The 18,468-nt window shown below is 51.4% G+C and overlaps 1 protein-coding gene across 2 annotated transcripts in view; it reads left to right on the top strand.

The window, feature by feature from the left end:
- The window catches only part of RIPOR3 (RIPOR family member 3), a 68,161-nt gene that overhangs the window by 20,570 nt on the left and 29,123 nt on the right, over positions 1-18,468 (top strand). For both annotated transcript variants that reach the window (XM_064496986.1, XM_064496985.1), the window contains exon 3: positions 17,277-17,395. In XM_064496986.1, coding sequence (XP_064353056.1) covers positions 17,286-17,395 — 110 coding nt within the window. In that variant the 5' untranslated portion in view covers positions 17,277-17,285. The remainder of the gene's footprint in view (positions 1-17,276; positions 17,396-18,468) is intronic.

Consider the following 18,468-nt stretch of genomic DNA (forward strand, 5'->3'; position numbering starts at 1 on the left):
TTAGGTATGAGGGGAAGGAAAGAAGCAATTCCCTCTTGCACATAGGCAGCTTTGAAGGTAAAACCACCAGGTCTTCTATTGCATGCCACGAACTCAGTTTGTGTCCTTTTCTTTTTTTTTTTTTCTGGTTAAAGTAGAGCAGAGTGTCCTGACTGTTTTCTGGCTGATTGCTTAATAATTGTGGACACACACACACACACACACACACACACACGACAAAAGAGGAGACAAAACCCAGCAGCAGCCAAGACTCTGCTAGATCGATGCAGACTGTTACAGGCACAGCTCTCCAAAAAGCAGAGCTCAGTGAAATAAATATTTTTCCTGTGAGAAGAGGCTTAAGTCGGCGATCTTAACAACCCCCCAATTCATTCCAGATCCTCTCAGGGCGGCTGGCGTCAGTGCATCCATCTTGATGTACTTAGGATCCCTTAGTAACTGCAGTGCCTGTGTGTCTGGCTGGCTCCTCTGGCTCGGCAGTGTGCCGGGGCGCTGGGCAGGAGGGCCAGGAGGAGTCTGGCCCTGGGGAACATTCTCCACACTGCTCAAGCTCCCCACAACTTCTTGGGGTCCTCAATTTTCTTTTCCTGGTAAACCATCACTATTTAATTTAAACTGGAGGCCTGAGAATTCAAGCTCTTTTCTTGGCAAAGACTTCATTCCTTTGGTCCTAGAGACAGTCTGTGGGAAGAATTTAGAATCAAGGACTGAAAACATGTCCACATGAAGAAGTCTGGGTTATCTCAAAAAATGGAGAGCGTTCAATATCGCTAATTATCAGAAATGCAAATCAAAACTGCAGTGAGGTATCGCCTCACACCGGTCAGAATGGCCATCATTCAAGAGTCTACAAACGATAAACGCTGGAGAGGGTGTGGAGAAAAGGGAACACTGCTGGTGGGAATGTAGTTTGGTGCAGCCATTATGGAAAATGGTATGGAGAACCCTCAAAAAACTAAAAATAGACTTAACATATGATCCAGCAATCCCAATCCTGGGCATATATCGGGAAGGAACTCTAGTTCGAAAAGACACATGCCCCCCTGGGTTCATAGCAGCACTATATACAATAGCCAAGACATAGAAACAACCTAAATGTCCATCAACAGGTGACTGGATGAAGAAGTTACTGTTTATTTATAAAATAGAATGCTACTCAGCCATAAAAAAGAATAAAATAATGCCATTTGCAGCAACATGGATGGACCCAGAGATCGTCATTTTAAGTGAAATAAGCCAGAAAGAGAAAGAAAAATACCATATGATATCACTCATACATGGAATCTAAAAAAAAAGAACTTATTTACAAAACAGAAACAGACTCATAGACATAGAAAACAAACTTATGTTTACCAAGGGGAAAAGGGGGCTGGGAAGGGATAAATTGGGAGTTCAAGATTTGAAGACACTACTGTATATAAAACAGAGAAACGAGTTTTTTTCTATATAGCAGAGGGAACTATATTCAATGTCTTGTAGTAACCTATAATGAAAAAGAATATATGTATGTATATGTATGACTAAAGCATTGTGGGGTACATCAGAAATTGACAAGACATTGTAAACTGACTATACTGCAATTAAAAAAACAGAAAAAAAAAATGAGAGTGTCACTACCCAGGCAAAAATGTACTGATTGATTAATTCATTCACTCACTTGCTCACTCAACAATTATTTATTGGGTCATCTCCTATGGGTAGGATTTGATACAAAGCTAGTGCAAGACAGTACAAAGCCACTGGAGATTCAAGATTCATCCATCCATCCGTCCATCCATTCATTCAACATCTATTCTCTGAAGGCCTCCTAGATGCCGGGCACTTTCTGGGGGTGCTAGTAAAATCACTTCTTAGTGCCTGCATTCTAGCTGGGGTGACAGACAGACAAGGAAAATGGAGCATATAGGATATCAGACGGTATTAAATGCTAAGGAGGAAAGTAAAGCGGGGATGGGGGATTAGGAAATGGGGGACAGGGTGATCTCCCTTAGATGAAGGGTCAGGGAAGGAGGTGTTAAATTAAGTCTCAACTTGCAAGAGATGAGGGAAGATGGTTTAGGAGGCACAGATATTAAATAACAGTGACTCACAGATCACGTGGAAGTTCCTTTTCAATTATCTTTCAGTCCTGATTATGCCAATGAGAAAGTCTCTGTTTGTTAATATGTCTTTGATGCCTCGCTAAGACCTACTAATCTCCTCCCTTGAAAGCACAGAGGCTTAGCAGGCAAGTGTGCCTACCGGCCTTTGAACTTGGCTTTGTGTTCAGTATGAATAATTTGTGGTTACTGTTCATGTGATCGTTAATGGCAAATGACATTCCTCTTCATTTACAGTTGTGAGAAGCATCCTTCTAAAATATACATTTTCTTTTAGAAAAGTGAGCTGATTTTAAAAGGTATTAAGTAACTTATAATACAGGTGGTACTCAAATATGCAGAAAATTGTAAAGGTGATAAATGAATGAAATTTGAGACATAATAAAATCAGACATGACCTTTCTCTTCAAGTTGCCCAGAGTCTGGCTCGGGAGGTAAACGTACTCGGTGTGACAGCCCGCCACCAGCAACTCCCTTTAAGGGCCTCTTGGAAGGGGCTGCGTTCCCCGAGGTTCTGATGGGTCGGGGAAGCTGCTCCGAGGGAGAGCTGCTGAGGGCCCCCTGAAGGCAAGGGCAAGTCTGGACCCGCCCAGGGAGGACAAGCAGGGCATTCCAGACAGAGGGAATCACAAAGCCCAGGCAGAGGGGGTAGAAAGATGAGGAAAGTCAGCCAGGCAGCATGTTTGTAAGCAAGCAGAGTTGCTGGGGAAGGCAGACCCTCAGGAGACCTCCCGGGACTCATCCTAACACGCATTCCATTCACTGAGCACAGTTTTCCTGCATTTTCGTCTGTGATCTCAGCAGCCTCACAAGCTAGCAATGTGGTCACCGTCCTGTTCTACAGACAGGGGATCATGGGCTCAGGCCAGGTCACCTGAGCAAGGTCATGCAGCTAGTAAGTAGCAGTCAGCACTTTGAAAAAAAAAATCTATTTAAAAAAATTCAGATATAATTCACATACCATAAAACTCACCCTTTTAAAGTGGCTTTTAGCCTTTTCACAAAGTTGTGCAACCATCGCCACCATCTAATTCCAGAATGTTTTCATTGCCCTAGAAAGAGACCCTGTACGTGTTAAGCAGTCACTCCCACTCTCCTCTGCTCCCTGCCCCGGCAACCGCTAATCTAGTTTCTGTCTATGGATTGGACTGTTCTGGACATTTCATATACATGGAATCACATAATATGTGGCCTTTTGTGTCTGGTTTCTTTCACTCAACATAATGTTTTCTAGATTCATCTATATTGTAAACATATCAGTCCTTCATTCCTTTATATGGCTGAATAAGATCGCATTGTATGAATGTACCACATGTTATTTATCCATCAGCTGATGAACGTTTGGGTAGTTTTTACTTCTTGGCTGTTACGGATAATGCTGTTACGAATATTTGTGGGCAGGCTTCATGTGGATGTATGTTATCATTCCTTTGGGGAGAGTCCTGGGAGTGGAATTGCTGGGTCCATGGTAACTCTGGGCTGAACCTTTCGGGGGAACCGCCAAGCTGTCTTCCTAAGCGGCTGCCCTTTCTCGCAGGCCCCCCAGCAGCGTCCGAGGGTTCCGACTTCTCCACGTCCCTGCCAACAGTTGTAACTGTCCGTCTCTTTGTTGACCGCCGTCCTAGTGGGTGTGAAGTGGTATCTCGTTTTGGGTTTGACTGGCGTCCCCAGCAGCCAAGTTTCGTGTAGTTGGAAACTTCTGGTCTTCGCAGCTTAAGCTGCCCCCTCAAGTGGCAGGAACAGGAGCGGGAGGATTTATTGAGGCGGGGCCTGGGGGGCGGTGGGCAGGGCTCAGCGGCTGTGGAAGGGGCCACGGGATTTGGTGCCTGAAGACTTTGGGGTGTGATGGCGCCAGCAAGTGCATGGGCCAGATACAGAACAGGGAGACTGGACCCACCTCCCCTCCTGGGTCCAGGGTCAGCCTCTTCCTCACAGGGACAGGCCTCGGCCTCAGGCTTCAGTGAGATGGAGGCGGGCGGAAGCAGCAGAGTCCCTCCTCAGGGAGGCCAGAGCAAAGGGGTCCTTGAGGAGGAAACCCCCCAGGCCGGAGAGGGCTGAGAGCTCTTTGCCAGCTAACAATGTCAGGCACGTGGCACCACCGTCTCCAAAGCTGTGTCTTTCAGGGTCCTGACTCCCAGGACACTGGCTGGGACTCATTCCTGTGCCCTCAGTGTGGGGGGCAGGGCTCTGACCGACACAGGCCCCCCGTTGTTAGCTGTCACCTGACTTCTAGTCATTAATATGCACAATGTTCCTGTTTCTTGAGCATTTACTGTGTGTCCTTACAATGTTCTCAGCTCTGATGCTTTACGCACATTTAATTTCCATACCCATTCCACAGATGAGCAAACTGAGGTTCCGGGTGGTGAGAGAGGTCGTGCTGGCTCACCACCCCCCACAACACACACACACACACACACACACACAGACACACACGCACAGCCGGCGAGCGGGATAGTCAGGCGTTGAACCTCATCTCTACCCACCAGGCTACTCTGGGAGCAGAGATGGTGCAGGAGCTTTCTACTTCCAGGCTGCCTTCCCAGGGGGCGAGTGGGTTTTCTACTGCTATGTAACAAACTGCCAGAAGCCCAGCACCTCAACACAATCACACGTGTGAGCTCCCAGTTCTGGAGGGCAGAGGTCAAGACATTGGTCAGACTAGTTCCTGTTTGGAGGGTCTGGGGACAAATCCACTTCCAAGAGCAGTCTTCTTAGTGCCATTCAGCTCCACGTGGTTCTAGGACTGAAGCCCCCACGATCTTACTAGCTGTCAGCTGGGGCCACTTTTAGCTTCAGAGGCCTCCCGTCTTCCTTCCCACGTGGCCCCCCATCTTCAAAGTCAGCAATGGAGACTCCCTCACACCAAACCCTTAAACCTCTTTTGCCCGGAAGAGCCAGTCCTGTTTGAGGGCTCACCCGAATGGGTCAGGCCTGCCCGGGAGTAGCTCCCTTTTGCCATAGAAGGTGACTGAATCACAGGAGTCATACACCATTCACATGTTCCATCCACACTCAAAGGGGAGAGGATTTCATTCAAGGTCAAAGGTCCCCGGGGGTCACCGTATGCTCTGCCTGCCACAGAAGGTCTTAGGTTCTAGCAGTAGTGATGATGACAGCTGCGGCAACACTGGTACGTCTCTTACTTGCTTAGAGCATTGTGATTTTCAGGCTGATTCCACATCTGTAATCCAGTTGGAGCCCAGCAGCCATGCTGAGAGGTACGTGCATTGCCCCCATTTTACCCGGGAGAGAGAGACGAATGCATGGTTAGCATGTCTGGGGCGGGAGCCCAGATCTTCTGACCCCCAGCCAGCCCAGGGCTCTTGGCGCCCACAGCACCTCGCCTGCCATGGAACCCTCAGACCTCATTACTGTCCTTGGAAAGGACGAGGCATCTGTTTCCAGCCAGCCCAGCCCTCAGGGAGCACTTCCCTATAAACTCACCACACTGGGTCATCGAAACTCCAGCTTTTACAGGAACAGCCACTGGGCTGGGTGAAGCCCACCTCATTAGGCAGGAGAACGAGTCAAGGCTGAGGGGGTGCAGAATCAAAACAGCATGTGTGTAGGAGGAACCCCACAGTGGGGGAGGGCATCCGGCCGAGGCCACGGTGCACTGGCTGGAAGCCAGGGGGCCACGCTGTCCAGAGGTCACCACTTCTCTTCATCTCTATGCCCCAGGTACTCTATTCGGGACTCACATGGATGCCCCAGCGGCAGCCCCTGGGTGCCTTCATCTTTCAGGCTTCTGGTAGGGTACCGCTCCCTGGAATATTTAAGCAGGGCCTGAGACCCCAGTGAGAAATCCCTGCCCCCCACCCCCCACACACTATCCCCAGGGAGTCTCCAGGGTCTTAATATTTCTTCTAGGTACTTTTGTGCTGATACGTCAATTCGAAAATTGCTGTCTTTTCTCCCATACTGGATGCTGCGCCAATTCTTTCATTTTTTCCTAAAGTTTCGCTGACACAAGGCTGCTGGGGAAGTAGACTTTGGAGATATCTGTTGTGAGCCAGTGCCAAAGAATTGGGCTAATTTTAAGCTGAGGAGGGTCTCCTGGAAGGCTGCTGGACTGGGGCGGGGCGCAGGGAGGGGACTCCACTGAATAGGTCCAGGAAAGCAAACTGGAAATGGCCTGAACCACGGGCCCAGGAACCCAAGCTGGGCTCACAGCAGACATGCAGTCAGGGCCTCCCCAGAGCTAGGATGAATGAAGTCCAGCATGTTCCATCTCCTGTCCTTCTGCTCTGGTTTCCTTTCCCAGGCAGTCCGTGTCTGCTTAGCCTGGCATGCCTCCCGTGCCTCTCCCTGGTTGAGGGGATGGTGGGCTCTGGGTCAATCCCAGCAGGCTGACAGCAGAGTGGGCAAGAAAAAGGAAAACAGGGGGCAGTCAGGAAGAAAAGGTCCACAGAATCTGGGGTAAGGGGAACCCAGGGCTGGCACACTTGGAAGTGAAGTCTGGAATCCCCATCCTAAAATTCCATCGCCTGGAAAATTTCACGTGTTTTGCCCTTCACTCCCCTCCCCCAAAGCCTGCCCCATCTCCAGCTGTCAATCATCACTAGGCATCCTTCGGTGCTTTCTTCCATGGAACCGTCCAGCATCTCTTCCCCCACCCAACCAATGCTTGGAGCCCATCTTAGCACATCCAAAACCTCATTAAACTGCTGGGCTAAACAAAAGTGTTTTTGACCTGTTACGGGTTGGACTGTGTCCCACCCAAAAAATATATTGACGACCTACTCCTTTGTACCTCTGAATGTGACCTTATTTGGAAACGGTCTGTGCAGATGTAATCAAGTTCCAGTGAGGTCATTAGGGTGGGCCTTGATCCAATGGACAGTGTCCTTACAACCAGAGGGAGACGCTTTGTGAAGACAGACACACGGGAGAAAGCCATGTGACACCAGAGGCAGAGACTGGAGTGGTGCAGCTAAAGCCGAGGGACACCAAGGATTGATGGCCACCACCAGAAGCTGGAAGAGGCGAGGAAGGACTCTTTCCTAGAGGCTTTAGAGGGAAATGGCCCCGCTGACACCTTGACTTTGGACTTCTAGCCTCCAGAACTGTAAGACAATACATTTCTGTTGTTTTAAGCCGCCCAGTTTATGGTGCCGTTACAGCAGCCACAGAAACTAATATGCTATCTCCAGTCTCTAACCTTACAGCACAGAGAATGTCCTTTTAATGAGGAGAACAAAAGCACATCCTCGAAACTGTGAATTAGGATAACTGGAAGATCATTTCAGTGGTTTCTATTTTACAGACAAGGAAACTGAGGTTCCAAGTTTGTGACTTGTCCAAGTCACACGGTTAGAAGGAGGCAAAGGCCAGACGAACTTGAGGTTTTTGGCCTCAAGACTTACACTCATCACCCTCCTTTTGAATGTGTGGCCATGTATCTCACAGGGTATTGCAAGATCCCCAAATCCTAGTCCCCAGATGTCACGGGTTCTTTCTTACATGAGCTAAAATCTGAGTACAAGCCTTGTCCTTATGGGAACTACCTGTTCCAGCCGCATTTACTGTAATATGAGCCTCTGTAAAGCGAGCCCTCTTTCCCTGGTGATTTTCATTACAAAATTTGAGCTGCATTCCCACCGAAATCATCTCCCAGTAGGCCCAAGTAAGAATGTTTGGCAAAGAAAGAATTAATTGATAAACAGCTTGTAGTACACTAACTTCAGTGTCTGCCTGGAATGTTTTGCAACACTTTTGGAAACTCCAGGGTTACGATTTCAGCACTATCTGTTTACTTCAGGCTGTTAAGCCACATGCATACTCCGCATACTTGGGAATCCACTGGTTTCACTCTGAACATGTAGCACGGAGACCCTCTCTCACTTTTGGGTGGGCATTTGTAGTGGTTGGTAGAGCAGGACTGCAATACCTGGAGAGACCAGTAGGGGTCTTCTTCCAACAGGAAATAAATTTAAGGCTGAAGCTTCTTGAAGTTCAAGGCTTTGGGTTCTAGAAAGTAAGTGGGTTCTAGAAAGTAAGTCTGTTTCTTTGGGAGGAAATCTATTCTCTTTATAATGTGGGTTAACCAGCTGCATAAAGTCACCTAGTCCTGAGAATGGGCAAGAAAAGATGTGAAAATAATATATTTCCTGCCTTCCTGTCCCCAGGGAGGCACTGGAGCTGAGGCCAGGGTGCCTGGGACAGTCTCTTTCCAATCAGCACCAAGAGGGAAAGGAAACCGCACCTCCGCGCTGTCTAAAGAAAAATCAGCTCAGCAGGCTGGCTTGACTTGTCTCTTGTAAACTGTTTACCTCGGGATGACCAGATGGCTCATCTCTCACTGAACCCTTGGCCATTTCTTGTGCTGTTAACAGCTTCTATTAGCAAACAGTCCTGCTCCAACGGCCCACGTGCTTGCGTGTGCAAGAGCCCCGGGGCCTCCTGGCTAGGGGAGCCCCCAGCATTCCAGGAGGTTGACTCAGCACCGCTGGGCCATGCATGACTCCCCATGAGGTGCAGGGGGTAGGTACTTCAGCTGTAAATAAGGTGGGGGACTGCCTCATGAGGTGGAAATAGGATGAACTCTGTCAAGATTTTGCAACTCCCCCACGCTTTTACATGACAAAAGCCAATTGTGATTAAAGTTTGAGGGGTGGGAAAGAGACATAGTGGGGCTCTTGCCTTCCTGGCCAGTGGGGAGGGAGCTCCTGGCATCCCTGTCTGGGTTCCATCCTTAGGTACCACCTCCTTCAGAGCCTTGTGAGTGGGGTGGGGTGCACGGGTGAGATTTTAATCCTGAGTTCCCAGAAGTCCCAAGCCTGGAGTAGGGTATAAAAAAATGGATGGACAGTTTTAAAAGCTCACTCTGGTTTTCAGGTGGGGGCCAAGGGCAAGTGGAGGTGGGGAGGCCAGTGGAGACGGGAGAGGTGACGGGGGCTTGGTCCTGGGGTGAGGTTGGGGGCAGAAGGAGGGGACAGATTCAGGGTGTCTCTGAGAAGTGCAAAGTGAAATCTCTTGACCAAGGCTGTCTATGAGGGGGGAGATGCCCCAGCGGGCTGTATAGCCTGGCCAGGAAGACAAAATTCTCACCCAGGGAACTAGACTTCAGTGGTCAACAGATTCGAAGTTCCATTTTAGAGGCAGAGAAAGCATGTTCCAAACTCTAAAAAATAAAGGAATGTTGACAGATCCGGTCACACAAATATTTGAAGCTTCGGTTACGCACACATGCACGCACACACATGCACACACGCACACCCCATTAAGTTAAACAAGGTGAAAGGTAAGTGAGGTGGGGAGCCAGGCCCGGTGGAATTGGGAGAGGGAGAGGAGGGTGGGAGATAAAACTGAGAAGAAGGGGAGACAGGTAGGAAGGTTGAATTTGATTTGCATAATAATGACTTGGGTGGGGAAGGGCTGGAGGTGGAAGGATTGTTTTGTAGGCAGATTGGAGGGAGGGCTGGGGAGGGCCAGGAGCAGGGCCACATGGAGACTTTCGTGCCCCCCCTCCCAGCACCTTGGCCTTCCAGGGTCAATTCCTCCATAAAAAATATGAAATCCTATAGTATGTTATGACTGTGTTGGTGTAAAGATAGATGTATTCTATAATAAAAATCATTCTATTAATATATACAAACAATATAATTTTATGATATAATAAAACATTCTCTTTGACCTAAAAGTTCATTTTTCAGTCTTCTGATTTTAAAAGCAATCCTCACATTTTCATGGGGCCTGTGCACTGTGCCCCTGTTCCTGGTGGAGAAGTTGGCCCTGTTTTTCTACAGACAACAGTCGGGAAAAGAATTCTTTCCCAGTCCTCTTGTGGTTTGTAGAGAGACTTCTTGGCTCTGATGTCCAGCTGTGTGCTGGGGAGAGGGTCTGTGTCCCTGGGATTACAGAGAATTCCGGGTGGTTCATCCAGGGCGGAGTGGTTGGCCCACGTGGCTGGCAGAGTGCTGCCGCCTGGGTTTGAATCCAAACTCTGCCTGTGTTGAGCTGCTCCAAACCTGTGTGTGTGTGTGTGTGTGTGTGTGTGTGTGTGTGTGTGTGTGTGTGTGTGTGTGTGTGTGTGTGTGTGTGTGAAGGGTTGGGGTAGCAGAGGCCCAATTGGAGCTACGAGCCCAGGGCCCCTTCTGAAGATGTCAGGCTGCCAGGGCCCCCCAAATTCCCACACCCTATTCATGTGAGAAGCCTGAACAATATTTGTGGCCAACCAGATACAGCCTCTATAATACACCACCTCTGACCCATGAGAAGTCGTTCCCAACACCCACCACACTAATTCCTGAGCCCCCTAGTGCGGATCTGACCAGCTGCCTTTATCCCCTGGTTCCCATTGGTCCCGATTCTGCCCACCAGGGGCACAGGTGCAGTCTTGGTTGTCACAGCTGGAGGGCGGAGAGCTCCCGACATCGATGGGGTGGTGCTAAGTATACAGGGCAACCCCCCTTCCCAGCAAAGACTGATCCTGCTCCACACATCAGTGGTGCTGAGGGAGAGACCCTCCCATTTCTGGGGTGAGGATCCTAATTAGGGCCCTCACGTGATACCTCCTCACTCCCAGGATGTGGGTTAGGTGCACACACACTTGAGCCATCCGCAAGCATTATAAAGTAGATTATTGAAGACAGTGCTGCCACTTGCCCCATTTGTACTCCTGGTCCCAAGCAGACCAGGGTTGGGGTGTCTTTGAGAGGGGATCCAGCTGCCTCTCTGGGTGCTTTCCGCAGGCTCAGTTTCATCACACACTACCTCTGGGCAGCCCCAGGCTCTGGCCCCTGGACCCGTACACGCTCCGAGCCCTGTGGCAGCCTCAGGAGGCTCCTTCTCCCAAGAGTTGCTGTCCCTTCCACGTGACCCCCGGCAGACCCGTGATGGAATTGTGTTGATGGTGATCAGGGGCCATTTAAATTAAAATACCCTCTGGATACTTCACAGAAATTCATGAGTCATCTTTACCTCGTAAAACCCCAGTGGAGTTAGCTGCTAGTGTAGATGATATTTGTGAAAAAAAAAATTTTTTTTTAAGAGGAAAGTTCCTCCTTTGATTCCAAGTTCATCCTGAAAAGCAATTTTCTCTAGGTTGGAAGACACGCAGTCAGCTTGGCAGCCTAACTACTGCACAACTGGGGACAGTTTAGTCAATCTCTCGATTTTCTCCAAGTTAACATTTTGTTTCAAATTATGAAGGAATACATGCCCATTGCAGCACATTCGTAAGGTATTGTTTCAAAAATAAAACAGACCACGCTGTATAGAGTTTACACCTTGCTCTGGTTCACCCAGCACCTTATTTCAAACATTTCCCCATGTCATTATATCTCAAAACTCATATTCTGAATGGCCACGCAAATTTCCTTCATATGGTTTATCTAACCTGTCCTCTACATTTGGCCATTTGTGGCCGCACCCCAGTGTTCTTATCTGTGAAATGGACACAAATGTGCTGTGAAGTCCAGTGAGATGGCCTGCCGTCTACTCCTATGGCTGGTCCTTAACAAGCCTATGGGCCTCTAATTGATCCTCTCTCTTGCCTCTGAGCATTTGCACACGCTGTTCCTAACACCTGGCACACTTCCATCCCACCCTCTCTCTCTGCCCAGCCAATACCTCCTCTTCCTTTAGATTTCAACATACAATGTCACTCCCCCAGGGGTCACTCCTCTTGGGCTGGGCGTGGGGTTCTTGCCTGCTCCCTGGGCCTCGGCTTGGCCCCATCACAGTACAGCCTCATCACCTCGTGTCCTAATGCCTGTTTCCCACTGGCCCAGTTCACAGCTGTATGCCCAGTGCCTGCATTCAGTAGGCACTCAATACATGTGCGTTGAGTGAACAAACTGAGTGAGGGAATTCCATAATTTTGAAGAGATGTCCTTCAATCATTCATTTATTTAAGCAATCACCTATTCAAACAACGTTTGCTGAGGGCCTACTGCTTGATGGGGCTCTGGGCACAGCAGTGAACAAGACAGAAGTCCCTGCCCCATGGCGCTCATACTCTTGTGAGGGACTCACAACCACCAAGCAAACTGATAAGACCATTTGGGATAGTGATACACTTTCTGAAGGATTTGAAACAGGGGGAGGGGGGAGGCTGCTGTAGCCAGGGCAATCAGGGAGGGCCTCCCTGAGGAGGTGACCTTGGCGCTCAGCCCTGAAGGTTGGGAGGAGGCAGTGTGGAAGACCCAGGGTAAGGGTGTGGCGGTCAAGGGCACAGCCAGTGCAAAGGCCTGGAGGTGGGCTCCAGTGTAGGAGCAGGGGACTGGGGTTTGGCAGGGAGGAGGAGTTTGGATTCTTCTGGCTCTTCCGTTCACCTCTGGGTGATCCGGGTAGTTCATCTGACCACTCTGGGCTGGGTCTGGCCACCGGTAAAATGAGGGAGGTGGACTCCACCTCATACAGACAGTCTGGTTACCAGAGCAGCCTCCTCAGGACGCCCATCCCTCTCGTGCATAAACCCACATTCCTCATCCGGGGCTATTTTGCCATTTCCTTTCATGCTAAACCAAAGGGCTATTTTGGACACTCCTATAAGCAAACTAATCCCTGGCTGGCATTTGAGCGGATATAAAAGAGCCCTAAGTGAGGGACTCAGGCAAAAGCTGTCCAGCCCTGAGAGCCCATGCCGTTAAATTTAGAAGCGTTACCTCCAAATGAGGTGAAATTGCAGGTTCCTCTGGCAGGCGGGCAGCTCTGGGCAGCAGTGAGCAGGACAGATTTAGCGGAGCGGTTCCGGTTCCCCCCATCTGCACCTTGGGGAAGAGGCCCGGGACAGTTCCGTCAGTGTCCGGGGAGCAGCTGGCTGGGTGAGGAGCCCCTTCGGCCAGCCTGCCCTCCTCGTGCTCACCAGTTGGGTCCATGCATCAGGTGCTGCCCGGGTGCCAGGCCAGACAGAGGCTGCGAGGGACACGTGGGGAAGAGGCAGTCCTGTCTGCCACCAAAGGTTTGGGACCTGCATGACTTCCGTGCCCCTCTCCTCTGCCCAGGGCCCCAGCGAGGCCCCGGGCAATCTTGCATGCCCCACAGAGTGCTGGCTGCCAGGGGCTGCCCTGAGCCACCAAGTGTCCCTCCCTAGGCACTTTCCAGATCTGCCCACAATCCAGCAGCTAAAGGGTAATGCCAGCGGGGGGAGGGGAGGGAGGAGGGGTCTTGGGGAGGAGCAGGGTCTCCAGCTTCTGTTCTGAGTGGTCAGTGTCCCTGTTGTGTCGATTTAACATTAGGAGTATCACCGTTGGTCAAAGGTGACAAACATCCGTTGGGACATGTCAGGAGCCCAGTGAAGGCTCCTGGGATTCCAGGGGTCTCAGCCCGGCCATCCCATTCCCGGTCCACCAGAGGGGGCACAATTTTGCAGCCACAAGGGTCAACTACAAGGGATCCTCCCTACCAGGGCTTGGCTGGGATGGACACAGGTCCAAAGGGGTCCACAGGGACCTGGGCTCCCACACCCCGAAGCCTGCAGGGGAAGGAGCTTGATTTTTCTAAGCCACCCTCAGGGCTACACTTCTAGCTTGGCAGGCCCTCTTCATGGGACCTGCTTCCATGCTGAGGCCCCTCTTCCCTCCCCACCAGGCTCATGGGAGAGGAGAGAGGGTATGTATCTTCAGCACAGCCCCGGGGAAGCAGGTGCAGCCTGGCACAAAGTGGCCAGGCTTTGGAGCCCATCATGCCCAGGTTCAAATCTGAGCTCTGGCAGTGCCTACCTGTGTGGCCTTGGATGAGCCATTTCCTCGCCTCTCCGAGCCTCGGTTTCCTTATCTGCAAAATGGGAATGATGATAATAGTATTTGCCTCATATAGTATTGGGAGAATTAAATGAGATTTTAAGCCCTTAGAGCAGGTGGCAGGCAGAGTGCTGGCTACCCAGGGGTCATCCATCAGTGGCCACTGCGTTTGTCAATAATGTTTTATTGGAACTTAGCCAGGCTCATTCATTTGCACTTTGTCTGTGGCTGCTTCTGCTCTAAGACGGCAGAGTTATGTAGTTGTGACAGAGACTATATGGCCTGCAAAGCCCAGAATATTACTCTCCGGTACTTTACAGAGAACATTTGTTAACCCCTGCGTTGGAGTCCGGCACATAGTGGAAATTCTTATCCTTATCCTTATCTTTGTTCTCCCTCTGCCTGAGCCTTGGGCCACACAGCCTGCCGAAGTGGGGGAAGCAGAGTCAGCCTTTCAGTCCTTGTCCTGTGGTCCCATAACTATGTGCTGTGAATCTTCCAAGCCCCAGAGAACACCCCTAGTCCTGCCTGCAGGGAACTCTCCGTCTAGTGGGGGAGACAGACAAGTCATCACCATTCAGTCCAGTGTAACTAGAGGGAGCTGGGGACTGGAGGGAGATCCAGGAAGGCTTCCTGGCAGAGGTGACGTTTGGGCTAGAAGAGGAGGGGGTAGCTAGGAGGCCAGTCACCACGTGGCAGGTCCCTGAGCCAGACTTTTCACCTCTTAGAGCCTCTTTCCTCATATGAAAAGTGGGGTCATTGAACCTCATGGACCTGTTGTGAGTAATAAATCTACAGCCAGGTGCTGGCACACTGCATAAGTCTGCACTAACATTCCCTTCCTCCATCCTCCTTTCCTAATGCTGGGCAGGAAGATGGTGGGGTTTGTTCTGGCGAACTGCACACACAGAACTATTTAGCAATTGTCTTTCTCTCTTATCCTGAAGGACCTAGGGGAGGCTGAAGGAATGACCCAGAAGGCGTGGGTGGGAGGGTGGTGGAGATGTGGAGGGAGGGAGTTCCGGTCCCAACTCCCTGGGGCTGGCGCCAGAGCCCTGGTCCCAACCACTGACCTTGGGGATCTCCCTGTCCGCTCCCTCCTCGTTCCCTTGCCCAGCTTGCTGTTAAGCAGTTTGAGAAGGTTCTAGTGCCATTCGGAGCTTATGCTGATAGGGGTGGGGGCAGCAGTGTGCTGATAAATGTTTAACAACCAGCAGAAAAAAAACAAAACAAAACCCAAGCCTAATTTGTAACACTTGCCAATTTCCACGCTGTACATAATCCTATCGTGGCTGATTTCAAGCTACCAACATTGCTGAAAATTTTAACAATCGACTCTCGTGAGCTGGTCCAAACTAGCAGCAGAACAGCACAGGTAGGGGCCGTGGGGGTCCTCCCTGTGGGGCGGGGGCAGACCCCTGGGGTGCAGGATGCCTCCTGACCACCTACCATGAGAAATGCTGGTGTCAGCATGGGTCACACTCAGGTTCTAAGCCCGGCTCTACTGCTTCCTAGCTGGGTCCCTTGGCTTGGCTTGTTACCTCTCTGAGCCTCAGTCTCCTCATCTATCAGAGTAGGTTTGCAATAGATCCTACGTGTCAGGGGGTTGTGTGTATCTAATAAGAGAATTCACATAGGCATTTAGTGCATGGCTGGCTTAATTACAAGCACTCAGTAAATGATACCTCCACTGCCAGGCTGCCTCACCTTCCCCATCAGGACCCTGTGCTGCTGTTCACGGGTCTGCAGCTCGGGACAGTCCCTGGCACTGGGGCTTGCCACACTGTGGGTGCTCAGCAACGCTCACCAGCTTCCCCCGCCAGGGCTAGATGTCACTCATCAGCTCATCTGCCCCGGCACCTGGGGTCTCAGTCACCCGATGGCACAGAGATAGCCTGCTCTTCCCAGTGTCTGTATCACTTTGTGTGCTGTCAGCACACTGTTTCTTTGGTCCTCTTCTGGATTTCCATCTTACAGGTGGGATCACCGAGGCCCAGAGCCGATGAGTGGCATAGCTACGGATAGGGTCTGAACCCAGGTCTGGCTTTTTTGTTTCCGGTGCTCACCTATGCACAGCACACGTGGGGCTGTTGGTTGCAGGGGATGTTGGAGGAGAAGGCTTGTGGGGGCTGCACAGATCTGCTGGGGGTTCAGAGTGAGGGTTCTGGAGACCATGGAGGGACCGACTACAAACAAAATGCAGGACTAGACGCTGGGCAGAGGTGACCCCAAAGAGAACATTATTCCATGCAGAGGCCCCAATGTGGGCAAAGGTGTGGAGTCTGGACTCAGCCGCTGGGTGGAGGGACGTGGGAAGGCAGGGGCCTCACCGAGTGGGGATACAAGGGAGTTGGTGGAGAGGAGCTTTCCCAGGGCAGTGAGGTCCCTGGCATCTTTGCACTGGCCCTACCCTGGCTGAGGCGCAAGGTATGAAACTGTAGCAGCAGAGATTTGGGTTAGATATGGAGGAGAACTTTCCAATGGTACTGGAAGACACTGGGCAATACTCCCAAGGGTTATGGTGCATTTTTCCAATCTTGAGGTGGATTGGAAAAAAGAAAAGCCAGCCAGGTTCTAGGCTGGCCTCACTGCAGCCTGACTCAGAGACGGGGCAATGGATTATGGCTTCTGGAAGTCTTTGATGCCTCATGTGAATTGGGCTTCATCACCCCCTGCTCAAAGCCTCCTATGGCTCCCAGTTACCCTCACCCAATTGCAAGGCCGAAGTCCTCCCTAGGGCCACCAAGGCCCCCTGACCTGCACTCTGCTGGCCTCTCCAACCTCACCTGGAGCCACACCCCAACCCACTGAATTTCTTTCTGTTACTGGACTCTACCCTGTCCTCTGCACTTCCAGGCCTTTGCTCATGCTGTTCCCTCTACTTCGGATACCCTTCCCTTCCTCCCCTTCCCCTTCTTCCCTCCTTAGCCTTTCCTTCTCAGCTCTTGGTTGCCTTCTCCATGGTTGGGACAGATCCCCAGTCATTTCACTATGGGCTCCACATGGTAACTGGGGTTCATCAGCCTCCCTGCTGGACCCAGAGCCCTGAGGGGTGGTGGCAAGGACTTTGCCTGTCTCACTCAATGTGTCTCCAGCACCGTGTCTGGCACACAGTGAGGGCTCAGTTTGTAGAGGGGGGTCAGGGTCACTGGCAGAGAGAAGTGGCTGAGGGGAGGGGAGAAGAGCTGATTCAGCAGTTGCTGGCTCCCCCTGTGCGAGGACTCAGCTTTGCTCAGGCATTAAGGACCCAAGTGCAGACAGCGTACAGAGACTTGGGTTTGAATCTTGCTCCTGCCGCTTGCCCCAAGCAGGCTCCCTAACCTAATCAAGCCTCAGTTTTCTCATCTGTGATCTGGGGACAGTACCGGCCACCCATCTCTGGGGGCTGTTGTAAGGTCTTTGGGGGCCATGGTGGAGGGTGGCTGGCCTGCGGTCAGCACTCACCAGGTGGCAGTGTGAGGCTGACTGTCCTGTCCTCCCCCTGCAGGTGACGGCCATGTCGGTGAGGGTGCGGTTCCTGTCCTCCGGGGACACAGGGGCCGTGGGGGTCATGGGCCGGAGCGCCTCCTTTGCAGGCTTCAGCAGTGCCCAGAGCCGGAGGATCACGTAAGTTCTGCCTGAGTCATGGTGGGGAAGGGGGCTTGTTTGAGGGCTAAGGGTGGGCGGTGGGGGCGGGCAGGGACAGCCTCCTCCGCTGCCAATGACCCTGAGGCTCGCTCTCATGCCAAGCCTGCAGCCCAGGACAGTGTGTGTGTGACAGAGTCTTGGTGTTGGGAGAATCCTGTAACTTGCTTCTGATCTGGACAGGTATCATCATGTTCCTGGCAGTTGATCCCAGAATTTGATCTGCCTGAGTTTATCAGGCCCACCTGGCAGATCAGAAAACTGAGGCTCAGAGAGGTGGTGCTGCTCACCCAAGGTCACACAACAAGACTGGTTCAGAGTTAGAACTTAGTCTCCTAGGGGCAGGGCTAGTATGGAATGTTCTTCCTGTTTAACAGAATGAGAAATAGAGCCACCTGTGACCTGGGGCCAATGACTTCACCTGCGTCTGGTTTCCTCATCTGCAAAATGGGAATCACAAATGTCCCACCCTCACAGGCTTGTCATGAAGGCACAATGAGGTGACACCTGGCAAGCAGCTGGCACACGCCTGCACACAGTAGGTGCCTGTGGGAAGTTTCAAAGGATAAGGAGCAGCCTGGTCGACACTGAGTATCTGGGCACAAGCTCATGGCTGCTCTGCTGGGTGTCTCCTCCAGCTGCAGGTGATCCCCAGGAGGAAGGGCCGTCTCTGCCCAGGCCAGCTGGGTCTTGGGCTCCAGACATCCTGTGAGGCCCAAACGTCTGCCAGTCTGAGCAGATGTGGTGGACAGACAGGACCCCCAGCCAGAGCAGGGCACAGAACCTGGTTGATCAGTGAGCCAGTCAACAACCAACTCTCATCCTGGCACTTCCTTGCTCGAAACCTCCAGAGGTTCCCATCCCACTTAAGATACCATCCAGGCCCCTCGAGGCTGGGGTCTGGCCGGCCAGCCTTCTTCTGAACCCTGTGCTTCAGCCACATTGACCTCGCTGCCCTCCAGGCCTGTGCACAGGCTGTGTCCCCCACCGGGAACTCCCCTGACTCCTCTTCACCTAGCTCGCTCCTGCTCAGTTTTCTTCAGGCCTTGGCTTCA

This window comes from Camelus dromedarius, chromosome 18, assembly GCF_036321535.1.
Source record: "Camelus dromedarius isolate mCamDro1 chromosome 18, mCamDro1.pat, whole genome shotgun sequence".
In the NCBI taxonomy this organism is placed as follows: domain Eukaryota; kingdom Metazoa; phylum Chordata; class Mammalia; order Artiodactyla; family Camelidae; genus Camelus; species Camelus dromedarius.